This window comes from Mytilus galloprovincialis, chromosome 14 (assembly GCF_965363235.1).
Source record: "Mytilus galloprovincialis chromosome 14, xbMytGall1.hap1.1, whole genome shotgun sequence".
Classification (NCBI taxonomy): Eukaryota; Metazoa; Mollusca; class Bivalvia; order Mytilida; family Mytilidae; genus Mytilus; species Mytilus galloprovincialis.
The window spans coordinates 53,707,905-53,735,622 of record NC_134851.1 but is presented as its reverse complement, the minus strand read 5'-3'; the positions used below and the strand labels follow the sequence as shown (position 1 = coordinate 53,735,622).

At 33.4% G+C, this 27,718-nt stretch overlaps 1 protein-coding gene across 1 annotated transcript; it reads right to left on the bottom strand.

Annotated features, from left to right (window-relative positions):
- Positions 1–22,261: 22,261 nt before the first annotated feature.
- LOC143058380 (peptidyl-prolyl cis-trans isomerase FKBP7-like) lies at positions 22,262–27,128 on the bottom strand. Its single transcript, XM_076231881.1, has 4 exons — positions 26,792–27,128; positions 25,261–25,406; positions 23,238–23,368; positions 22,262–22,732 (listed from the first exon to the last, which is right to left on the bottom strand). The coding sequence occupies exons 1-4, from the start codon at positions 27,043–27,045 to the stop codon at positions 22,574–22,576; spliced, it is 690 nt and encodes a 229-aa protein (XP_076087996.1). The 5' UTR covers positions 27,046–27,128; the 3' UTR covers positions 22,262–22,573.
- Between the last annotated feature and the right edge of the window lie 590 nt (positions 27,129–27,718).

Below are 27,718 nucleotides of genomic sequence, written 5' to 3'. Positions count from 1 at the left end.
TATAATACGTTTACGGTCCCGCAATCAAAATCCCGAAAGAAGTTATTTAATGCATTTATAGTACTAACAGGATTTAATGTTTATGTATTCGTCGTAAGATTCTTATAAGACAAATATAAGAAAAACTGCAGTCGCACTATATAGCATGATACCAAATATCGAAACGTAGCATCACACAAAATAACTCTTTTGATAATTAAAGCCAAAAAAAAAAAACATCTTTAAAAAACCAAAATGGTATTGTCATATAAACTATTTGCATATATATTTAAGACTCATCAGTCTCTAATCGACGGCTGTTCCTCAAATCGACGTCGAAATTCGACGACATAAAAATAACATGCCAAATCGACGGCCCAATTTTATACCCCACTAACCGACGTTTTTTTTGTTGTTCTCAAATCGACGTCCACTTTTGAGCTTCTTTAATCGACGTTCACTCTATTGATTTGCTGCAATGACGTCTAACTTTTACAAATGACCGATGTTTATACAGGTTGTGATATAAATTTCAACAGATTATATAAAACTAGAGATTTGGAATGATTGCCAATGGGACAATTATGCAATAGAGTTCAAATGAAGTGGATGTAAGCAATAATATAAACAACCATACGGCCTTCAACAATAAGTAAAACCCATTCCGGAAAGTCGGCTATGAAAGGCAATGCAAAGAATTCGAACCAGCAAACAAACGGTCTTATTTATAACAAAACAATTTCGAAGAACAAATTTGACAGACATAAACCAACGACAACCACCGAACTACCGGTGTTATATAACCATTCTTTCCCATGCCAGTTTCCCCCAGGGGGAAACAAGTATGAGCCAATTTTATCCCATGGGAAATGTTATATCAATGCCATTCTTCCACCAGCGAAAAATTGGCTATACGTATACATATAGTAACTTTTCCCCAATGCCAATCTTTCCCCCAAATTATAGATTTTCCTATATACAGTCAAACCTGTTTTAAGAGACAACTTATGGGATAGCAAAAAAGGTGGTCTCTTAAGACAGGTGGTCTTTTAATAAAGGTTCTATATTTATGAAATGTACTATACAGAGGGATCTAAAATCGGTAGTCTTTTAACAGTTTTTTGCTTAACACAGCTGGTCTCTTAAAGCAGGTTTGACTGTATGTCTATAAATTAAAATTAGTGTTAGACATAGGTTTTTATGTTGACAATTTTTTGCCCATTCACATTTACACAAGTCTGTCTACATTCGCATCGTTCCGTCTATGTGTCAACAAGTCTGTCTTCATATTCACCTGTTTATCTACATGTTTACAACTCTGACTATGTCAACTAGTCCGTCTACATTTTCGCCGATCTGTCTATGTGAGCACTCGACTGGTCTGTGTCTACATGTTCAAAAGTGTGACTACATATTAACCAGTCCTTCTTTGTGTCTTCTATTCTGTCTACATGTCCAACAGTCTATCTATGTGTTTACTACAGTCTATTAACATGTTTACCATTCTGTGTTATGTTCAACAGTCTGTCGACATGAAAATCAATCGGTCTATATGTCTATACCAAGCTGTGTCTACATGTCCAACAGTCTGTCGACATGGCTATCAATCGGTCTATTATATCTACCAAGCTGTGTCTACATGTCCAACAGTCTGTCGACATGGCTATACGAATCGGTGTATATGTCTAACAAGCTATGTCTACATGTCCAACGGTCTGTCGACATGGCTATCAATCGGTCTATTATATCTACCAAGCTGTGTCTACATGTCCAACAGTCTGTCGACATGGCTATACGAATCGGTGTATATGTCTAACAAGCTATGTCTACATGTCCAACGGTCTGTCGACATGGCTATCAATCGGTCTAATATACATGTATCTACCAATCTGTGTCTACATGTCCAACAGTCTGTCGACATGGCTATACGAATCGGTGTATATGTCTAACAAGCTGTGTATACATGTCCAACGGTCTGTCGACATGGCTATCAGTCGGTCTATATGTCTAACAAGCTGTGTTGCTTTGTCTGATCGTCCAAATCATCAATGTGCTAACAGCTACATGCATTCTTTTGACCTGAAACTCACTTGGTGTGTTCTCCATACCAAAACACTTCAACACACCACCCTTTGTTTACACCCCGGGAAAAGGCGTCTTTCACTTTCATTTAATTTACATGATTTTTCACAATGAAATGTATGCAACACTTTTCTTGGTGAGTATTTTTTTTTCAGGTAATGATTGCAAGATGCACAACTAATTTGGTCTTATATTTTTTATCGTCTTGATATAATTTTTTTCACATCGTAGGTGTCCGTAAATGACAAAGTCAGTCTTCGTGCTCATTTATGTTTGTGCACCCGATCTTTGGCTTTGTGTTGTGCAACACAGGTTTGAAAATTGCAAACATTTTTTAGGGGCTAGCTACAGCCCGCCTCCGGATGCGGGATTTTCTCCTTTTGTTGAAGACTCATTGGTAACCTTGGGCTGTTTTCTGCTCTTTGTTGGATGGTTGTCTCTTTGACACATTAACCATTTCCGTTTTCAATTTTGTTGTTTTCAAGATGGAAAAAAGCATACCTTCAATATTTCATATAAATACAAACAAAAAACAATATCCCATCTTTTAATCTCGTAGGTTTCTGTCTATGCACGAGTTCTCATCGTTGTTTTCTCTCTTTTTGTCGAGCCTTCGACTTTAGTCGAAAAAGCGAGACTAAGCGATCATACATTCCGTCGTCGGCGTCGTCGTCGTCGTCGGCGGCGTCCACAAATATTCACTCTGTGGTTAAAGTTTTTGAAATTTTAATAACTTTCTTAAACTATACTGAATTTCTACAAAACTTGGACAGAAGCTTGTTTATGATCATAATAGCCATACGATACGGGGTATGCGATACAGGGTAGGTGATACAGACTGGGAAAAAGAACCTTTAATAGATGTTCAAAATTGCTGTATTTTGTACTAAATATATGATAAAAACAGAATAATATTGGTTTCTCGTGGTGATACAGCATGCGATACGGATTTTGCCATGTATAGTGCTCTATGTAAAAATGTAATCATTTGCTGTAAATCTATGATAAAAACAATAATTTCTAATCATATGTAGTTGATAATCAATTTTTATCACCTATTCTACAAAATACCCCTGGTATTTATTTTAAGCTTCGATTTCACGCCTCACGAGAAAAAGAATCTTCATTTACAATTTTCATCAGATTAACACATTAAGATTTTGACACATTTGAAAGTAGAGCGATATCAGCCGGATACTCTACCTCAGGAGAAGATTACCTTAGCTGTATTTGGCAAAACTTTAAGGAGTTTTTGGTTCTCAATGCTCTTTAACTTCGTACTATATTTGGCCTTTTAAACATTTTTTGATTCGAGCGTCACTGATGAGTCTTTGATAGACGAAACGAGCGTATGGCGTACATATGGAATTTTAATCCTGATATCTATGATGAGTTTATTTACCTACTGTGACAAATGTATGGTTATCTCAACTTTATAATTACAGTACTGTATAAATAAGGGGGAAATATGAAGTATTCGTCAACACAACAAACAAAAACAAAAGCCAAATAAAGCAGACGTATAAGTTAAATACACTTATGTACTAACTACATTAAAAAGATTCGATGATTATGTGTAAAGCCTTCAAGGAAAGTTGTAGACGTTCAGACGTGTAAAATCCATGCACTTGAACAATAATTAGAACAACTTAATACGTCGCATTTAAATATACCATCTAGAAGCATAACTATGTTTATTATAATGCATGTACGTTTTGTCACTTGTTCTCAAGTTTGATATACAACGCATGATATGTCATATTGATAAAACAGAACCTTAATCAATCACATACGGAAATTATTAACTCTACACTCAAAACATGGGCATAAGCAGGGAAAACATGTAACAAAAGTTCTAATGAACATTTGTATACAGATAACAACAAAAACTGACACAGTTTGCAGTGACATTTTTCAGACAATATGTAGTTAATTTCCAACTAGTGCCAAACTCATGCCACAAACAAACCATGACAGTAACACGATGTATTCGTCTAATGACACATGGCATCACAAGTTGGATAAGTGTCATGGGATGTCTGTTTTTCAGAAGACGACGAAAATGTACCAATTGTCCTTAAAATAATCTCATTCTCGCCTGTGACCTACCGAACGAGACTTATCAACGTTTTTGGTACTTACATGAGCAACACAACAGAAATTGCTTACTCTTCTGGACTTGCGGTCATAAAACTTTCGAGTAAGTTTTTTGTACTCGTACTCAAAAATTAACCAATCAAAATGCTGGATTTCATGTTTCGAGCATGATTTTTTGTGCTACAAGCACTGAGCAAAGTTTTATGACTTCAACCCCTGGAGTACCTGAGATCTTCTTTGGGTTTTTTTTGTGGGTTCGTTTTGTTCAGTATTTTTTCTATGTTGTGTTTTGTATACTGATGTCTGTCTTTTTCGATTTTTTTGCAACTCATTTTTGACTAACGAGTGCGCATACTCCTAAATAAAAGTATCTTCCACCTCCGTTTTACTTATGTCATGTATTCAGTACTGAACATTCAATTTCAGTTGTGTATCAGTACTGGGTTAGTTCAGTGGTATTTCAGTGATGATTATTTCAGTAGTGTTTTGATTTTGATGTATTTACGTTTTGTTTCCAATCATTTTACTTAAAATCCTAATGTATGAAAGAGAAATATTCTGACATTTCAAATGGCCTTCGTTAGTGGCGGTTTTTTTTTCAGAAAGCAATCAATTTTTAATTACCATCTTAACAGTTAGTGATTTGTTTTAATGCCATCTTTAACAGATACAAATTGATTTGTCATTCACATAAATTAACTTATTTTTCAACTAAAATGAAAAAAATACTGAAATCTTAGAGCATATTTTTTTAAATAAACTTTTCCCGTCGAAGGTCAATTGTTCTTTCCCCCAGAAAACACGACCACCATAATATAGCTAAATTCTCTGAAAATGAAGCCAAACAAGCAAACAGAATTATAAAAACAATGTCTACACCGATGAAAGCCATTCGTTCTTCTGCAACATTTTGGTTATTCTACGAAATCATGTACTGGTAATCTTAATGGTGAATTTATCAAAATCGTTGTTCGTATATTTAGACTTGTATGTATATAATAAACAATAAATTTAAAAGAACATAATCAATTATTTTTTAATATATCAAGATGTTTAAGGACTGGGACACTATGTATACCATTGTTAACCTTATAATGATTTTCTAATTACATTTTTAAACATCTGCATCTCCTGTATATGAAACTAACGAAATAAAGTTTTTATGTCATATTAATATAATGTTGCTTAATGTACTACAAAGCACCGTAACACAGTTTTATATATCTTTTTAATAATATGGGATTGAAATAACTTTTTATCACATATAAGGTTAAATATTTTTTATATTTAGCTTCGGTTCGCGCCTTACAAGAATTAAGAATTAATGTACATGTACAACTTGCATCATGTTGGACGTAGAATTTTGTCACATGCCGGGAAAAACAAGACCCCAGCTGCATAGTACACCTACTGTGAGAAAGTGTATGGTTATATCTCAACTTCAACGTCTTGTGAATAATTAACAAAGGAGAAATATGAGGTATTCGACAACACAACAAAATAAAAACGAAAGCAAATTGAACCAAACAGATAAGTAAGATGCATGTATGTATTAAACACAGATTGACAGGAATGAAAGATTATGTGGAATGACTTCAAGGAAAGAGGCGGACGTTCAGAACTAAAATATCCATGTACATGTACTAGAATTAAAACTACGGAATAAATTGCATTAAAATATACTAACTAAAGTCATAACTATTGTGTACTGTTTGTCACTGGTTTTCGAGTTTTAAGTGATATATACTATTTTATATTGATAAAAACAGAACATATATCAATCACATACAGAAAAGATTAAATGTACACTCAAAACATGGAAATAAGCAGGGAAAACGGCAATTAAAGCCCTCATGAGCATTTATATACAGGTAAGAATAAAAAGATACTTTCAAGCGTTATGAATGTACACTTGTTAAATTGAAACAAAAACTTAGTTTTCAGTGACATTTGTGATTTTTAATTCATTTCAAACCAGCGCTCAATTCGTGCAACAAATAATCCATGACAGAGAGACGATGTGGTCGTTATGCTACATGCATATTCTGATTTTATCCATGGATACCCATATCCTTTCTTTTTAATCTTCATGAATTATAAAAATCGCGGATGCATTGCGCTGTAAAGCCCGTAAAGGCAAAACTAAAATAGCGAGTTACAATTTATGACAAAAATAAGCAAAGACCCATCGAAACAACATCTGATAAACAAATTTAATAATATTTTTAGATATTTGGATGATATTTTGGCTCTCAATAATGACGACTTCAGTATGTATATTAAAGACATTTATCTTGTTGAACTTACTTTGAATAAAGCTAATACTAACAATGACCAATGCCCTTTCCTCGATCTTGATATCTATATCACTAACGGAAAGCTGAATACTAAAATTTATGATAAAAGAGATGATTTTTCATTTCCTATCGTTAATTATCCATTTTTAGATGGTGACGTTCCCTTGTCACCATCTTACGGTGTTTATATATCTCAACTTGTACGATTCGCTCGTGTATGTAACAATGTTTTAGATTTTAACGAGAGAAATTTATGTATTACAGAAAAATTATTACACCAGGGTTTTCGATATCACAAACTAGTCAAAACATTTACTAAATTTTATCATCGGTATAAGGACATCATTCGTAAATATAGCTCAACATGCAGACTTCTTATACGTTCCGGTATTTCACATCCAATTTTTTTATGGAAATATTCTTTATAAAGCACAAAGGTGTCAGTATTCACCTCAAAAACTAACAAAACCTTTGAATAGACTTATTAAGAAGGGATATAGTTACGATACTGTTGTCAGGTCATTAAAGATTGCATATTTTGGCGTTAATATTGATTCACTTATAGGGTCTTTGCATCGGAACTAAACACATTTATTCAAAAACCAGTTGTTGGCATGACACGGGTTATGTTCTTCTCATATATGTTATGATGGTATGATACTAAACCCCTAACGGGAAGGATTGTGCCTGATGTTCATATGATGAAATCATAATCTTTCAGTCAGTTTAATTGAAGTCTGGAGCTGGCATGTCAGTTAACTGCCAGTAGTCTGTTGTTATTTATGTATTATTGTTATTTTGTTTATTTTCTTTGGTTACATCTTCTGACATCAGACTCGGATTTCTCTTGAACTGAATTTTAATGTGCGTATTGTTATGCGTTTACTTTTCTACATTAGCTAGAGGTATAGGGGGAGGGTTGAGATCTCACAAACATGTTTAACCCCGCCGCATTTTTGCGCCTGTCCCAAGTCAGGAGCCTCTGGCCTTTGTTAGTCTTGTATTATTTTAATTTTAGTTTCTTGTGTACAATTTGGAAATTAGTATGGCGTTCATTATCACTGAACTAGTATATATTTGTTTAGGGGCCAGTTGAAGGACGCCTCCGGGTGCGGGAATTTCTCGCTACATTGAAGACCTGTTGGTGACCTTCTGCTGTTGTTTTTTTTCTATGGTCGGGTTGTTGTCTCTTTGGCACATTCCCCATTTCCATTCTCAATTTTATTTTAGGTTATGTCTTTAAAATTTTACAGACGCCAAAAAAAGCGTCATAAGATAAGCTTCATGGAATTTCTGTTTCTCAGATGATGACGGTTATGTTCCAATTGTAACCACAAGCCCGTCTTCGTCTGTGACCTACCAAACTAGACTTATAACGGCTTTTATTGCTTACATGAGCAACACTAAACAATCTACTCCTCTGGAGTATCTGAGATCATCACCGGTTTTTTGTGGGTTCGTTCTGTTTTATTTTTTGTCTGTTCTGTTTTTTGCCATGATATTATCAGCTTGTTTTTGTTTAACGAGTGCGCATACTCCTTACGTATCTTCCGCTTCCGTTTTACTTATGTCATGTATTCAGTACTGAATATTCAATTTCAGTTGTGTATCAGTACATGAACTGGTATGTTTCAGTGTTATTTCAGTAAAGATTATTTCAGTAGTGTTTTAATTCTGATGTATTTACGAACTGTTTCCAATCATTTTAATTGAAATCCTATTGTATGAAAAGAGAAATATTTTGACATTTCAAATGGCCTTCGTTAGTGCCGATTTTGTTTTCAAAAACAATTACTATTTTATTATCATCTTAACTGTTGATGAATTGTTCAAATGTCATCTTTAACAAATACAAACTGTTTTGTCATTCATATTTATTTTCCAACTAAAATGATAAAATACTGAAAACTTAAAGCATATATTTTGAAAATAAAATTTACCCGTCGAAGGTCAATTGTTGTTTCCTCCAGAAAACACGACCACCATAATATTGCAAAATTCTCTGAAACTGAAGTTAAACACAACCTGACAAATGCAAGCAAACGAAATTATAAAAACAATATCGACACTGACGAAGGCTATTCTTTCTTCTGCAACATTTTAGTTATTCTACTAAATCATGTACTGGTAATTCATTTTATCCAAATTGTTGTACACATATTTAGACTTGTTTGTATATTGGTTTGAACATTTAGTTTCTTGTACATACAGCCATTGTTCAGTTTTCAATGATTTTCTAATTACATTAATAAACATCTGCATCTCTTATATATGAAACTAACAAGTGAATGTAACAAAATAAAGTTTTTATATCATATTAATATATTGTTGCTAGGTGTACTTCAGAGCACTGCAACAAAAGATTTTATTTATTGAAATGTTATCTTATCGGGATTTAACTTATCAATGATAGCTCAAACCTCCAAAGTTCATATGCACTTACAACTTTCTCTGAGTACATTTTACAATAGCCTCGCATTATTATGAAACCATAGGGCCAATTATAATACAGTATTCCAACTTAGTATAGGAAACTGACAATTTTTATTTGTGATTGCTTTGTTTGTAGCTTTTAATCATACATGTTTCTTATAAATGTATTTTTTCATCACACCATTAGAGTTTAATTGCAAAAAACAGAATACACAATAGAACAAATACTTTGAGCTTTGATGAAATCCCTTAAAAACGAAAAAGCATAATAATGACAAGAACATCGAATTTATGGCAATGGTAAAGAAATTAAGACGCCGAGAATGGGATGACATTAACCGTTTCTAATAATATGGGATTGAAATAACTTTTTGATACATATACTGTTAAATATCTTTTATATTTAACTTCGGTTCACGCCTTACAAGAAATAAGAATTAATGTACATGTACAATTTGCATCATGCTGGCAAGTAGAACTTTGTCACATTTGAAAAAAAACACGACCCCAGCTGCATAGTATACATGTAGGTAATGCAACTGTGTTCTTAAAAACTGCTACAGGGAACAACTGTATAATTTCTGTAATATTAGAACCAGTTGGATTTATCAACTGCAACAATTATTATTTAACTTAGGTTTAAATGAGATCTGGTATAACCAAGACAATTTGATTATTGATACAAATTTATTATTATTTGTAAAAACAAGGATATATGATCAAGCAAAACAGACTTTAAATGATCAACTGAACGTTTCATCTAAGTGTTATTTATATAAATATATTGTCAATAATGTATGTTTACAGAATTATCTAACTAAACATATGAATTTTAGAGTGTTTTTAACTCGCCTTAGATTGTCTTCTCATAATTTGTCTGTCGAAGTAGGCCGTTATCGTGGAGTAAATAGGTTAGATAGAAAGTGTACTCTTTGTACTTGGAATATCACTGAAGATGAATTCCACTTGGTTTACAATGTGAATGCTATAGAGACTTAAGGAGACAGTTTATTAAACCTTATTATTATAGACGTCATCGTTTAAATTAGTGCAACTTCTTAGCACTGAAAATGTAAAAGATTTGCGTAATTTGTGTAAATTCTTGTTTAATGCACTTAATCATAGGACCGAACTGTTATTGGTCAATACTTGATATTTATTTGCTTCTCTGGTGTATTATGTCATGTTGTGTTATAGAAATGTATTTGTATTTATTGCACTGATACGCATGATGTGCTTAAAGTAATAAAGAATTGAAAATTGCACCCACCGAGCACACGTCTGACTATATATCACTGAAAAGAGAAAATTGTGAACTTTCAGATTAATCAATGATGCCGTAATCATGAGAAGTGGTCGGAATTTTGCATAATTGAGGTCAAAGGTCAACAATTTTATATTTCCAAATATTGTCCTAACTGTTGATTTTAGGTTATATTCAGAAATGAAAAATATATTTAGAAAGCAGAGGACATTTTTTCATTCAGTATATATGTAGCCTGTATAAAATACCAGTTTTAAATAAAATCATCGTTATTTTAACGTTAAATTGACGTTATTTCTTATATTAGACATTTTGTTCATTTATGACTTTATTTTGTGTCCATACAACGATGGCCTGGAACTTTGGTACTATTTTATAAACATAAAGCTTAAACGCGACTTGTTACTATACAAAACTTTAAAGTCAAGTAAAAGAGGGGTTAACATTAATTTTATTGATTTCAGGTCAACTGGTTATTTGAGTAATTTTTTTTTAAATTTCAATTCAGACTAAAGCCGTCCAAAATATTTGTTTTTCAGAGTCAAAATGTATCTATATAAGGTTTTTTAAATATATAAAATGCTGGATACAGCATGTGTAGGAGCATACATATTTGGAAAGTAAAGATTTCCGTCGAAAGTGATTGTTCTCTTCGGTTATTCCTGTATCTTTTATAAAAAAAAATATATAAGAAAAGTCACTTAATGTGGTAAGGGTATCTTTCGCTATCTTGGATTGTAAAAAAAACAGAGAATCTAAGGTCCAGATTTTTTATGAAGTTAGTAATGCGAGAATGCAGTTATATAATGTAAATGTTCATTTAAAAGTACCAGTTAATTAGAATATAACTTATACATATTAATATTTTTACAATTTAAGCAAACAACAATCAAACAATCATTATAATAATCCAGCTATGGACAGGATGTTACAAACCTTTTTCTTATAATTGTTTGATTGTTTGTATTTTTTTTTCGAATTACCTTTCAAAATTATCATTGTAAATTATCGGAACTGCAACTAAATTGTCAGCCAAAAATTCCGAGAGCTTAAAGTGCAATAATTTTACCTTATAGTAAAGATAACAACAGCTGACGTCAATCGTAGACAACTTTGTCATTAAGATAGATATAAGTTAATCCTTGCCTTCCAAAAAGGCGTGATAAATTTTGCGTCACTAGGCGACACCTTTTTATCTTTTTGTTTTGTATAATACGGAACACTGATGACAAACAGATGGTTCCGTTTATAAATAGGTTCCCCGGAAAGATAATACGGAACACTGATGACAAACAGGTGGTTCCGTTAATAAATAGGTTCCCCAGAATGATAATACGGAACACTGATGACAAACAGGTGGTTCCGTTAATAAATAGGTTCCCCAGAATGATAATACGGAACACTGATGACAAACAGGTGGTTCCGTTAATACATAGGTTCCCCAGAATGATAATACGGAACACTGATGACAAACTGGTGGTTCCGTTGATAAATAGGTCCCCCGGAATGATAATACGTAACACTGATGACAATCGGTGGTTCCGTTAATAAATAGGTTCCCCGGAATGATAATACGGAATACTGATGACAAACAGGTGGTTCCGTTAATAAATAAGTACCCTGGAATGATAATACGGAACACTGATGACAAACAGGTGGTTCCGTTAATAAATAGGTTCCCCGGAATGATAATACGGAACACTGATGACAAACAGGTGGTTCCGTTAATAAATAGGTTCCCCAGAATGATAATACGGAACACTGATGACAAACAGGTGGTTCCGTTAATTAATAGGTCCCCTGGAATGATAATACGGAACACTGATGACAAACAGGTGGTTCCGTTAATAAATAGGTTCCCCGGAATGATAATACGGAACACTGATGACAAACAGGTGGTTCCGTTAATAAATAGGTCCCCGGAATGATAATACGGAACACTGATAACAAACAGGTGGTTCCGTTAATAAATAGGTTCCCCGGAATGATAATACGGAACACGGATGACAAACAGGTGGTTCCGTTAATAAATAGGTTCCCCAGAATGATAATACGGAACACTGATGACAAACAGGTGGTTCCGTTAATAAATAGGTCCCCGGAATGATAATACGGAACACTGATGACAAACAGGTGGTTCCGTTAATAAATAGGTTCCCCGGAATGATAGTACGGAACACTGATGACAAACAGGTGGTTCCGTTAATAATGGGTCCCCCGGAATGATAATACGGAACACTACTGACAAACAGGTAGTTCCGTTAATAAATAGGTCCCCTGGAATGATAATACGGAACACTGATGACAAACAGGTGGTTCCGTTAATTAATAGGTCCCCCGGAATGATAATACGGATCACTGATGACAAACAGGTGGTTCCGTTAATAAATAGGTCCCGCGGAATGATAATACGGAAGTATCGTCCATACAAAATGTGTCACTTTGTCACAAACCTGTAGTCTGAGAAAATGCGGGTGACCTATCATTTTTATTGTATTTTTGAACATATTTCAATAGATACAAGGTTTTGGCAAACTTAAAAATGAACAAATTTTAAACTCCCACACCACCTAAATAAAACTTTGTTAGTCTTGTATTTTTTTTAATTTTAGTTGATAATAATAATAATAATAATAATAATAATAATAATAATAATAATAATAATAATTATTATTATTATAAACCAATTCTTCAGAGAACAATTGAAGGTCTTTCCACCGCGATAATAAGAATGAAATTTAAAAAAACGATGTTAGAAAATGTCACTCCTTGTTGATGTAATTTGGTTCTTCAAATCGATATAAAAAAGATAAGATTAATAGGTATATGCAGAAAACTTAATTGTTTTATTATAATCAGGAAATAATTTTTAGCCAAGTTCAAAAGCTAGAACGTCAAATTGACCTTTGACCTTGACCTCAATTTCAAGGTCATAGGTCAGTGATCTCAAAACGGAAGACCCCAGGTCAATCATTTGTATGGTTGTGGAGAAATACTGATTTCAAATACATAAGGGGAGAAAACTCCTATAAGGGTTAACCAAAACACTTCGACTTTAATATATTGAAGTTGCGCCTTTTTGTAAACAGTAATTTGGCAAACAAATCATATCATTAACTGTAACATTTTATTTTGAATAACGATAACAAGCAAAATTCAAAATTTACAACATGACCTTGACCTTCGACCTTGATCTCAATTTCAAGGTCATAGGTCAGTGAACTCAAAACGGAAGACAGGAGGTCAATCATTTGTATAGTTGTGGAGAAATACTGATTTCAAATACATAAGGGGAGAAAACTCCTATAAGAGTTAACCAAAACACTTCGACTGATATAGGTTGAAGTTGCGCCTTTTTGTAAACAGTAATTTGGCAATCAAATAATATCATTAACTGTAAAAGAGGGACGAAAGATACCAAAGGGACAGTCAAACTCATAAATCTAAAACAAACTGACACACGCCATGGCTAAAAATGAAAAAGACAAACAAACAACAGCACACACGACACAACATAGAAAACTAAAGAATAAACAACACGAACCCCACCAAAAAACTAGGGGTGATCTCAGGTGCTCCGGAAGGGTAAGCAGATCCTGCTCCACATGCGGCACCCGTTGTGTTGCTTATGTGATAACAAATCCGGTTAATGGTCTAATTTGGTAGGTCACATTTATGAAATGGAAGGGGATTGTAGTTACGACGTAAGGAACATATCCGATATCATTTGTGAAACGGTTATTCCATAACGGTCAACCAACTCGTGATGGTGTCCGTTAAATTTACGAAGGGATGATTTCAACTTCACCATTTGGAACTCTTGGTTTAATAGCTTCTTTGTGAGCAGCAACCCTCTATCAAGAAAATCATGATAGGAAATGCAAGCACGAGAATATCGTATCAATTGGGAGATATATACCCCGTATGCAGGTGCTGCTGGAATGTTGCTACTTAGAAATGGAAAGTTCACAATTGCAAAGCTGAAATCATCTCTTTTGTCGTAAAGTTTTGTTTACAACCGACAGTTTCATTTAAATAACGATAACAAGCAAACTTCAAAATTTAGAACATGACCTTGACCTTCGACCTGGATTTCAATTTCAAGGTCATAGGTCAGTGAACTCAAAACGGAAGACTGGAGGTCAATCACTTGTATGGTTGTGGAGAAAAACTGATTTGAAATACATAAGGGGAGAATCTCCTATAAGGGTTAACCAAAACACTTTGACTAAAATAGGTTGAAGTTGCGCCTTATTATAAACAGTTATTTGGCAAACACATCGTAGCATTTACTGTCCCAGTTTCTGTGGAATAACGATAACAAGCAAAATTTTAAATTTAGAACATGACCTTGACCTTTGACCTTGACCTCAATTTCCTTCAAATGTACCAAGGACTTCATATCATAATCCTGTAGGCCTCTACGACTTATAACGAATGAATTTATTCATTAAATCGCCTATCTTAAATTTTCAAAGGGAAATAACTCCCATAAGATGTCTTCCGATCACTCAAGTCGAAATAAACCAAATCATTCTCATGAGTAGACGAACAATTTGCTGAAAACAGTTTGCTAAATTTTTTTACGGTTTTAGAGATATAGCGATAACAAGAAAAGGGGATACGGGGAGATAACTCCTATAAGAATAAGTGTTCGGTCACACAGGGTGAGTTTTGAAACCCCCATTACTGTACAACATTATTGGCCAAAAAATTCATTCGATATGTTGTAAGACAAAAAAAGCATCTCAGATGGCAGAAAAAAAAATTAAAAAATTAAAAACCAATTCTTCAGAGAATAATTGAAGGTCTTTCCACCTCGATAATAAGAATGAAATTTAAAAAAGGATGTTAGAAAATGTCACTCCTTGTTGATGTAATTTAGTTCTTCAAATTGATATAAAAAAATAAGATTAAAAGGTATATGTAGAACACTTAATTGTTTTATCAAGAACAGAAAATAATTTTTAGCAAAGGTCAAAATCTAGAACGTCAAATTGACCTTTGACCTTGACCTCAATTTCAAGGTCATAGGTCAGTGATCTCAAATCAAAAGACCTCAGGTCAATCATTTGTATGGTTGTGGAGAAATACTGATTTCAAATACATCAGGGGAGAAAACTCCTACAAGGGTTAACCCAAACACTTCGACTGAAATAGTTTGAAGTTGTGCCTTTTTGTAAACAGTAATTTGGCAAACATATCATATTATTTACTGTAACATTTTATTTTGAATAACGATAGCAAGCAAAATTCAAAATTTATAACATGACCTTGACCCTCGACTTTGATCTCAATTTCAAGGTCATAGGTCAGTGAACTCAAAACGGAAGACCGGAGGTCAATCACTTGTATGGTTGTGGAGAAATACTGATTTGAAATACATAAGGGGAGAAAACTCCTATAAGGGTTAACCAAAGCACTTTGACTGAAATAGGTTGAAGATGCGCCTTATTGTAAACAGTTATTTGGCAAACACATCATATCATTTACTGTCACAGTTTCTGTGGAATAACGATAACAAGCAAAATTCAAAATTTAGAACTTGACCTTGACCTTTGACCTTGATCTCAATTTCAAGGTCCTATGTCAGTGAACTTAAAACGGAAGACTGGAGGTCAAACACTTGTATGGTTGTGAAGAAATACTGATTTGAAATACATAAGGGGAGAAAACTCCTATTAGGGTTAACCAAAACACTTTGACTGAAATAGGTTGAAGTTGCGCCTTATTGTAAACAGTTATTTGGCAAACACATCATATCATTTTCTGTCACAGTTTCTGTGGTATAACGATAACAAGCAAAATTCAAAATTTAGAACATGACCTTGACCTTTGACCTTGACCTCAATTTCCTTCAAATGGACCAAGGATTTCATATCAAAAGACTGTAGGCCTCTACGACTTATAACGTATGAATTTATCCAACAAATCTTAAATTTTCAAAGGGAAATAACTCCCATAAGATGTCTTCCGATCAGTCAAGTCAAAATACACCAAATCTTTCTCAAGAGTAGACGAACAATTTGGTGAAAACAGTTTGTTAAAATCTTTTACGGTTTTAGAGATATAGCGATAACAAGAAAAGGGGATACGGGGAGATAACTCCTATAAGAATAAGTGTTCGGTCACACAGGGTGAGTTTTGAAACCCCCATTACTGTACAACATCATTGGCCAAAAAATTCATTCGATATGTTGTAAGACAAAAAAAGCATCTCAGATGGCAGAAAAAAAAAATTAAAAAATTAAAAACCAATTCTTCAGAGAATAATTGAAGGTCTTTCCACCTCGATAATAAGAATGAAATTTAAAAAAGGATGTTAGAAAATGTCACTCCTTGTTGATGTAATTTAGTTCTTCAAATTGATATAAAAAAATAAGATTAAAAGGTATATGTAGAACACTTAATTGTTTTATCAAGAACAGAAAATAATTTTTAGCAAAGGTCAAAATCTAGAACGTCAAATTGACCTTTGACCTTGACCTCAATTTCAAGGTCATAGGTCAGTGATCTAAAGACCTCAGGTCAATCATTTGTATGGTTGTGGAGAAATACTGATTTCAAATACATCAGGGGAGAAAACTCCTACAAGGGTTAACCCAAACACTTCGACTGAAATAGTTTGAAGTTGTGCCTTTTTGTAAACAGTAATTTGGCAAACATATCATATTATTTACTGTAACATTTTATTTTGAATAACGATAGCAAGCAAAATTCAAAATTTATAACATGACCTTGACCCTCGACTTTGATCTCAATTTCAAGGTCATAGGTCAGTGAACTCAAAACGGAAGACCGGAGGTCAATCACTTGTATGGTTGTGGAGAAATACTGATTTGAAATACATAAGGGGAGAAAACTCCTATAAGGGTTAACCAAAGCACTTTGACTGAAATAGGTTGAAGATGCGCCTTATTGTAAACAGTTATTTGGCAAACACATCATATCATTTACTGTCACAGTTTCTGTGGAATAACGATAACAAGCAAAATTCAAAATTTAGAACTTGACCTTGACCTTTGACCTTGATCTCAATTTCAAGGTCATATGTCAGTGAACTTAAAACGGAAGACTGGAGGTCAAACACTTGTATGGTTGTGAAGAAATACTGATTTGAAATACATAAGGGGAGAAAACTCCTATTAGGGTTAACCAAAACACTTTGACTGAAATAGGTTGAAGTTGCGCCTTATTGTAAACAGTTATTTGGCAAACACATCATATCATTTTCTGTCACAGTTTCTGTGGTATAACGATAACAAGCAAAATTCAAAATTTAGAACATGACCTTGACCTTTGACCTTGACCTCAATTTCCTTCAAATGGACCAAGGATTTCATATCAAAAGACTGTAGGCCTCTACGACTTATAACGTATGAATTTATCCAACAAATCTTAAATTTTCAAAGGGAAATAACTCCCATAAGATGTCTTCCGATCAGTCAAGTCAAAATACACCAAATCTTTCTCAAGAGTAGACGAACAATTTGGTGAAAACAGTTTGTTAAAATCTTTTACGGTTTTAGAGATATAGCGAAAACAAGAAAAAAAGGACGCGGGGAGATAACTCCTATAAGAATAAGTGCTCGGTCACACAGGGTGAGTTTTGAAACCCCCATTACTGTACAACATCATTGGCCAAAAAATCCATTCGATATGTTGTAAGACAAAAAAGCATCTCAGACGGCAGAAGAAAAAAAAATAATCAGAAAAAAAAACAAAAGGTCTTTCCACGAAAAGTGGAAAGACCTAATAATCAGAATTTCTCTTTAAAAAAAAATAATAAATTCTTTATTTAAAGACGGTAAACTCAGTTAGTTATCAGAAACTAATCTTCCCTGAGGCACTCACATACAAATTACAATACAATCAAAACAGTTCATTTATGTGTTTTAGAGCTAAGGGCATATCTACAGTTACAGGGGAGGTAATGACGTTGCTAACGTAAAATGTTATTTTCGCGACGTCAAACTATGACATATCGGGAAAAGATGCATTTTTCGACTGATTTTTATCATTCAAACTGATTTGATTTCAAAACGAGTGCATGGACGCCTATTTTTTGTTTCATTTTGCAGCGAGATTATGTTGACCAAATTTTATAAAACTGTAAATAGTGCAATTTTTTTTAATTTTGATAAATATACAGCAAAAAAATACGGTTTTTTTTCTCAATTCATGACCATTTGATAAATATGAGTAATATATGAATAAAAAATGCATAAATTTTTAGAATACTTATAAAATACAGAAATAACAAATTATTGAACAAAAAACAGTTTGTGTTTATCTTTTAAAACAAAAAAGTTATGGCTTTCTTTCGAAAAGGAAAATACGGCCACAAATCCGAATTTTGAGCAGATATACAAAACTTTGACCTCATTTAGGGAGCTACCATTTGATTTTTATGGGGGGGGGGGGGGGGCTAGGAGGAAATTTGAAAAAAATAGGCAGGACAGGAGTTTTGAGTAAAAAAAAAGGCAGGATGAGACACTTGCAAAAAAAAAAGTCAGGACGACAATTTAGGTAAAAAAAGTCAGGATAAACTAAAAAAAAAAGGCAGGACCGAACAGAGTGAAAAATAAAAAGGCAGGACAGAGAATACAGCTAAAAAAAATGCAGGACAAAATTTTTCATCCTAGCCCCCCCCCCCCCCCCCCCCCCCCCCCCCCCCCCATAAAAATCAAATGGTAGCTCCCTTAACTCAAAAAGTAGCACATAAAGGTATAGTTTTTATTACATATTTGATTTAATCAGGCAAAACATAGCCTATATGGTAATTTTCATCAAACTGTAAATACGGGATCAAAACTGTATCGTATGCCCTTAAGTGTGACGTCCATTTTTACTGAACTAGACTAAGTACATAATTTTATTTAGGGGCCAGCTGAGAAAAAACCTAATGGTCTGGGATTTTCTCGCTGCGTTGAAAGACACATTGTTGGCCTTTGGCTTTTGTCTGCTATTTGGTCAGGTTGTTGTCTCTTTGACATCTTCTTCATTTCCATTCTGAATTTTATTAAACACTAACAGACATATAAACAGAAATATAAAGAATGTCGGCAATGGTTTTACGTTCATTTATAGTTCTGTAATTTTTAGGTTTCTCTACGATAGTATGTACGTCTAGTAATCTTATTATTAAATTATTATCAAAATTGTTGTTCGCATATTTAGAATTGTTGGAACCCCCTTTTAACCTGTGTTTAAAATGGTGGGATCCGCCCATGGGGATGTTTTAAAAACAAAAACAGAACGACACACCGGTTATTAAATCTTTATCGATGTGTCCAATGTAACAATTTGTGATCCATGTCATATGTGAAAATTTATGTCTACTCTAGCCACATATTTTACAATGTAAATCCAATTGACAGTTATAAGAATAAAAAGGCTAATTTCATGTTTTTCTTTTAAAATTTGTACTGTTAAGTAGTGACGAGACATTGTTTTTTGGGGTTTACAATAACTTGCCACGTTGTGCTGATTCGTCAACTTTTTTCATCTGATTAACCACATTTAAATTTAAAAGTTCCTTTTTGGTGCATTAATCACATGAATGACATGACCGTGGACAAATAAAATTCCATGATGGATCGGTACAAAGCTGAACACAATTTGTGCATTGTATGTATGTCATCTTTCATCTACAGACAAACTTTGTTTTTGGTTTTTTTAAAATCCTCGGATATGGTTTCCAATCAAAATTACAAACTACAAGCTATAAGCCATAAGGAGCATGTATCGCTCCAATAATATTTATACTGAAAACATAAAACATGTCAAATTCATTAAGCATGATATATAAAATGCCTGCACCAAGTCAGGAATATGACAGTTGTAATCAATTCGTTTTATGTGGTTAAGCTTTTTATTTTGCCATTTGATAAAGGACTTCCGTTTTTGAATTTTCCTTTGATTCCAATATTTTTGCGATTTTACTTTTTATATAACATCTTCATTACTGAAGATACAAATACGTTGTCATTTCATCTTAAAGTCATATGAAACCTCAAATTAAAAAACAATTATGCATATGTTTTTATAACAAAATGGATAGTTGTCATTATTAAACTGAAGTACAGATATTTTTTTCTGAAGAAAATTCATTAATTTGAACACATTTAGAAGAAGTTTACTTTTTTAATTACTTGCTTCCAGGGAGCAATTCGCCGACATATTTTCCGTATTCAAAGTAACCTTAGCGTGACCCTGCTTGTAAAAATCCGGTGATCGCAATACGCATGGAACTGTCACTGAAATAAACTATTATCTGATTGTACATGTCATACACGTGCTCAATATCTATGCTTCTTTGTTGATTGTTTACTATAAGGTGGCAATCTGTAAAGTACCAGTGGCGGATCCAGAAATTTTCATAAGTGGGGGCCCACTGACTGACCTAAGAGGGGGCCCGTTCCAGTCGCGCTTCAGTGATTCCCTATATAAGCAACCAAATTTTTTCCCAAAAAGGGGGGGCCCGGGCCCCCTGGGCCCCCCTCTAAATCCGCCTCTGAGTACGGCTTCAAAACACGACAATTAATGAGCTGCCATATTTTCACTTCCTAATAGACACAGAGAGAAATAAATGACGATTATACGATATTTTTGCGTAAAAAATGATGAACTGTGCACAGAACACAACATGCATTGGTTCAAGAATTGGATAAACTTTATTTTTCACCAGTCACTCGTTTCATATGACTTTAAATAATGCAGATAGGTTTTTTTATCTTGAATAATGAAGTCAGCTTTCTATCTAAAGTTCTATTTTTGTAGGATTGGTTTGATAGCAGTCCACCATAACTATTCAAAGTGTTTCATATATATATACATCTCTTTTCCCTTAGGGGATTGATGATTCGTGGAATTTGTTTGTCCATGATTTTCGTTTTTTCGTTCTTTGTTTATTTTATCTTTATATTAGAAACAAGAAAGAGGCCATGTTGATTGTGAAATGTTAAATTTTACAATTTTAAATGTTAGATGCAATCTATAATATCAATACGACCTTTCATCCAGAAAAGTACTTCGGACGTATGAAATTTTAATTGTTTATTTTCTTTCTATTTTTAAAAGTAACTTCCGCATTTTTTTAATTAACGGAACCACCTGTCATCAGTGTTCCGTATTATACAAAACAAAAAGATAAAAATGTGTTGCCCAGTGACGCAAAAGTTATCACGCCCTTTTGGAAGGCAATGATTAACTTATAGAAATAACTATGTTATTTCTTTTTTCTATTTTGATGACAAATTTGGCCACGATTGACGTCAGCTGTTGTTATTCTTACTAAAAGGTAAAATTATTGCACTTTAAGCTCTCCGAATTTTTGGTTGACAATTTAGTTGCAGTTCCGATCATTTACAATGATAATTTTGAAAGGTAATTCGAAAAAAATATTTAGAATTAAGAAAAAGGTTTGTAGCATCCTGTCCATAGCTGGATAACTATAATGATTGATTGTTGTTAGCTCAAAAGTTTTAAAATTTGGACTGCTACATGAAAATGAGTACAATTTCAATAGGGACATCAATGTTGCCTTCCTTTGCAAGATATAACATATATATAGCGTGTAATTAATCCAAATTTTGGTAGAAAATATTTTTAACACTAGATATTTTTTTTTATTAGACACCCAACTCGAGATGATTGTAACCAAATATTATGACAACTGGCTTTGAAATGTTAGAAGAAATCAACGATAAAGTTACGAAGGAAAATGAATCTTAAGTAAGTAAGGATTAAAGCTCAAACTGTCCTTAAGAACAGGGTGATCTGAAATTATGGTTGCCTTAAGAACAAGGTGAGCTGAAATTATGGCTGCCCTAAAAACAAGGTGAGCTGAAATTATGGCTGCCCTAAGAACAAGGTGAGCTGAAATTATGGTTGCCTTAAGAACAAGGTGAGCTGAAATTATGGCTGCCCTAAGAACAAGGGTGAGCTGAAATTATGGCTGCCCTAAGAACAATGTGAGCTGAAATGGTGGTTGATAGGTGACATTTCGAGTGTCATAGTACTGTGATGAACATGGTGAGCTGAAATCATGGTTGATAGGTGACATCGCGAATGTCCTAGTACTGCAAATATAGTTTTAAATCTTTGATTATTACACGATCATAATAATTTTATTCTCAAAATGGATAATGGGATAATATTATCAATCATTTCAATGCTACAAAATATTTACTATGTCATGCATACAACATGCTAATGTCAAATCTTACAAGACCACAATTATACACAAGCAAAACTCTCACTTTCTCTCTTGCTTTCTTTCTTTCTCTCTCTTTCGCAACTTTTTTTTTCAACACAGCAAACTTTTGGTTTTATTACAGATGTTTTGGTGAAACTAACACATATTTAAGCGAAATGGGAAATAAATAAAAATGAAACCGGTTTAAAGATTTACATCATGTTAAAGCTCATCGTGTTTAGGTCCACTAAACTCTTCTTTAGATATCTGACCGTCTTTATCTTTATCTTCATGAAGAAATATGTTGTCAAGAACTTTTTGATGTTCTTCTGATTCTGGTTCTATTTTGTCTTCAGAATGTTTTATTAGGAATTCAGATACCTGAAACATAGAACAATATGTATGATTTGTAATTTATCCTTGAATAGAAAAAACATACAGTTTATAGATGTGTCTATAAACTTATTACTTTTACAAGTTTGATATTTATGAAAAAAAAAGTAAAAAGTGTTTTGCAATATCACAGGAAGTTATGTTATTTCTTCTTAATTTCGGGATATGTTCCCAATTATCTGCAAGTATACCCTTATATTCAATTAGATAATAGCCATAGCATATGGCAACCAGTCAGTACCTATATTTTTGAATTGATAATTCAACGATGGCGTTAGTTTCGAAAGAAACTATAGCTCGCATCGTGATGCTGAGCAAAAAGTATCTAAAACTAATGCTACAAGGCATGAAGCATAATTGTACTTACAAAAACTTGAAAAGAATCCAATATAAATAACATATAAAAATATAAATTTATTAAAACAAATTTATAAGAACAGTAAGCAGATTTTGTTAACATTACGTATTTGACAGATGTTTTTAATGTACTAACCTCTTTTCTAGTAATAAAGCCGTCCTTGTCTGCATCTATTTCATTGAATACATTAGTGGGTTTAGGTCCGTTATCTATCTTCACTAGCTCACATTCAAATATTAAGGTAGCAGCAGGAGGTATTCGCTCACCTGAAAATTTGAAGATAGAAAATGATTTTGGAACACATATGAATGTTTTATAATGCGAAAAGATATTCTATTATCAACTCAAAATGAACAAATATCACTGTCCCAGGTTAGGGGAGGGTTGGGATCCCGCTAACATGTTTAACCCCGCCACATTATTTATGTATGTGCCTGTCTCAAGTCAGGAGCCTGTAATTCAGTGGTTGTCGTTGGTTTATGTGTTACATATTTGTTTTTCGTTCATTTTTTTATATAAATAAGGACGTTAGTTTTCTCGTTTGAATTATTTTACATTGTCATATCGGGGCCTTTTATAGCTGACTATGCGGTATGGGCGTTGCTCATTGTTGAAGGCCGTACGGTGACCTATAGTTGTTAATGTTCGTGTCATTTTGGTCTCTTGTGGACAGTTGTCTGATTGGCAATCATACTTTTTTATAAATACTCGGCAATGAGTTTCAATGGGCTTAATCCACTCAAGACAGATCTGAAGCTTATGTATTAAAAATCTTAAAAGTTTTTAATAGCAAAGATCACAGGTATGGGATACATGATATGTATTGTTCTGCTGTTCTATGGTCGGGGTGGATGTCTGTTTGACACATTCCCCATTGCCTTTCTTAATTTTATTCAACTCTTTTTTTCATTCACGTTAAATTTCCTAGGTATAAATGGTTCCTTGTAGCGTGTTTTATTGGATCTTGTTTACGTCTTAGAAAGTAGTACTTGAATCATTTGAATCATTACGAAGAGGATAAGGGATAAGTGGTGCGTGCTTCTTCTTTGCTTGGTTGTTAACTTTTGCCCTCCTACTGTTTTGAATTTGACCGTCACTGATGAGTCTTATGTACAGACAAAACTCCTGTCGTACATGTATAACATTATATGCCTGATACATTTGAAGAGTCTTCATAGTCCGTGAGATACCTGTATGCCATTGAAAAAAATAAGGAAGAATCACATAATTTAATTATTGATTGTTTGATTGATTGATTACTTGTAATCACTTTTATATCGCCTATTGTTTTTGAGGGGGTCCGCTCGACAGTCCGACAGTTCTATAGTCCGATGGTTCAAAGATCCGATGGTTTAATAGTCCGACATTTCTATAGTCCGACGGTACGATAGTCCGACATATACTTAAGAATTGAATGATTATTTTTGTAACTTTATTGGGGTGTAAAAGCGTTGACCGAAGTACATTTTTTCCGCGTTTCATTCTTAAAATGTGCACACAGTCAACGCTTTTACAACCCTATGAAGTTACAAAAAGAAGCATTCAATACTTATAATTACATGTTTTGCTAGATCATGAAAACACGATTTTTATCAAGCTTTAATTTAATTTACTTGTGCACTTTATTGTGAACCTCGTGTCATCATGAATAATAAATGTTATTGTGTAATGAAATTGCTTAAGGAATAACGCAAGATTGCAGTGTAGCCAATCAACGTACGCAATGTGCATTGTTTGTTTTATTGACATTACCTCCACCGCTTACTGCGGAAGAACTAATAAGGTTGTTTTATTGTCATTACCAGTATAGATTAATCGGATTTTCTACAAATTGATATCGTAAAATATCAGCCGCAAGTCACAATGAGCAAAAAAGCATCACATTGTGTCGAGCGGCTGATGTTTAACGATATCTATACGAAGAAAACACGATTATCTGTTTATCGTACTATTACTGGTCTTTTTCTCCGCCATAAGATAGTTTTACGCTTGACGAAAGCAAGCTTGATAACGTCTTCTCTCACAGTGTGATGTCTCAAAGCCTTGATACGACTGACCAGGTTGATATAGATGGAGAGAAGGACGATTAGCACCAATATACCGTACGTGGCGTAAGTGTCGAGGAACTTTAAAATATATGTCTTTTAATGGTTATTACCTGCTCCTATATCACCGTACGCTAAGTGTGGAGGAACTGTTAACTTTCTCTTTTCGCCAACACACATATCTAGCATTCCTCTTTCCCATCCTTGGATTACTTGACCAACACCGAGTTGAAAAGAAAACTCTTGATTGTGGTCATCCCTGTAAAAAGAATGTAATTCTTAGTTTGAATGACTGGTTTTATACACATCCAAGAAACAGATTATCCAATTTTAATTAAAACAGATTATGAGTCGCAATAGAGTCATTATAGTCTTCTCAATGCACACAAGGCCCGGATACCTTTTTATATTCAGACATATTCATGTTGCTCAAGCTTGCTGTATTTTCCTTGTTTGTTGTTGTCCAGCTTTTTTTATTATAACATTGAAATATTTATAGGTATTACTGATTTTTAGAGTGTAGTTTCATACAAACTTTTTTCTGAACTTAAAAACAATAACCAGGCAAATCAGAAAAAAATGCACTTAGGCATGTGAGACAGACAGCCTACAATTTGCGACACTGAATAATCACTTATTTAATAGTTTTGAATAAATTTATCAACTTTGTCATTAAAACCAAGTTTTTTTAAAAAGAGGGAGAAATGAATATTAAACTCAAACAAACAACTACTCGTCCATTCACACACAAGCACACATACGCACAAAATTGAAGTCGTGTATGGCGGGCCGCCGAAACTATGAAAGATCGTCTGATTTGATTCTACATGTATTTGAAAAAAACATTTAGTTATCAGATTTCAATGATTATTCAAAATGCAAAAAACGAAAATGTTTTTATGACAACATGGACAAATGAAGATGTATTATTTGTTAGAAGTCGATCTTAAATGATGAATACTTTATTCAAACTTGTAGAAATGTTTAAGGTAACAAATACATATGATTTAATATTTCTTTTGTACAGAAAATACAATTTAGTTGATCTTAATCGATCTAGGTGCTTAATACACAATCCCGCTGACTATTATAACTAATGTTTATATATTAAACAACAGGTGTCGAATATTATAGTTATGTCAATCCTCTACATCACCAATTTACGATCGTCTATAGAAATAAAAACTTATGAATAATAAAGTACTAAATCATTAAATAAACCTTCAACAAATAAATCATAAGTCAATTTCTACAGTGATGATGTGTTATTGTGATTCTAAAAAAGAGAGAGAGAGGGAGAGAGAGAGAGAGAAAGGAACACTCATTCTAGTCCTATCATCAGTACACAATTCTTTCTTAATTGTTAGTTCACTGTTACATCCAATCGTTTACTTATCTCAATACCGAATTAAGATATTATACACATTTTGATAACAATTAAATAAAACAGTGTTTTGTATTTCTTATTTTCCAGTATAATTATTGTTAATTTCTCCGAATGTTATTCTGTTGATAAGTTGTTAGGTTGCATATTCGAGAACTTCACAGTTTATATATTAAAGGAAAGAAAGGTTTAACTTACGTCGATTGTATATTCGAGAACCTCTTGGGTTATATATGAAAGGAAAGAAGGATTAAACTTACGTCGATTCAAACTTTGTGCCGTTTTCCAGAAATCCTGTATATTTCATGCTGAGGATATCTAGCCGCTGTGATTTTCTGGCGTCTTTATCACATCCTTTCTCCGGTAGGCTCACAACTTCAATTTTCAAGTCTGGTTTCTTTTCTGGTTCTTTTGTTTCTTTGACTTCTTGATCCATTTCTTTTACCTCCTCGCTTGCCACCACGGACAAACAAACGGAGACAAGAAGACAAAAGAATACAGAGATTTTAACCATTTTGAAATGTATGTGTTGTATATGCGAAGCCACTTTCGTATTATAATAACTGTTTAACTTTTGTAGTATATTCAACGTGGCTAATTCATATTTGTTATGTATTACCTAAGGCAATAATATGTCATTTACTTCTAGAGAATGATGATTGGTCAATTAAATAAAGATTAAGACACTATTTATAGTAACAGAACACGTGGTGAAAATGCCGGTTTAATTTACAAAACTTAATGCAAAACCCAATAAATTTTTGCTTATTAATTCAAATCAATATGTTTTTGTAACGTACAGCGACACAGACTTTGTTTTAAGCAGACTACGTGATCCCGCTTAAAACGGTATAACAATTAACGCGAGTTACATCTTTATTATTTAATAAGTCACAGAGCTTACAAATTCATTCATCCTCCAAAACTGGCTCCAAAGATTAAACTTTGTTCAAAAATGGTTAAAGGTCCACCGTATAGATATCATATTATCATGTACGAACCAGCAAATGCCTTAAAGACAAGTGCTTAACATGAAGAATTAAGTTTTGAATTTACAAAGCGTTTTTTTTTTTATATCGAATTATTTGATTAAGGGAATGATTTGCCTATCTTTAAAGAAAAAAGAATCTTTTCAAAAGACAATAGACAAAAATATTATTTCGTTTTTTTTTTACAGTCCATCAATT

What these genes read in the sequence shown, in the direction of transcription:
- LOC143058380 (XM_076231881.1), bottom strand. Translation starts at nt 27,045, where the DNA reads ATGGTTAAAATCTCTGTATTCTTTTGTCTTCTTGTCTCCGTTTGTTTG. An exon ending in GGCACAAAGTTTGAATCGAC is followed by an intron (nt 25,407 to 26,791) that starts GTAAGTTTAATC and finishes TTCTTTTTACAG; the next exon opens with GGATGACCACAATCAAGAGT. An exon ending in GTACGGTGATATAGGAGCAG is followed by an intron (nt 23,369 to 25,260) that starts GTAATAACCATT and finishes TCAAATTTTCAG; the next exon opens with GTGAGCGAATACCTCCTGCT.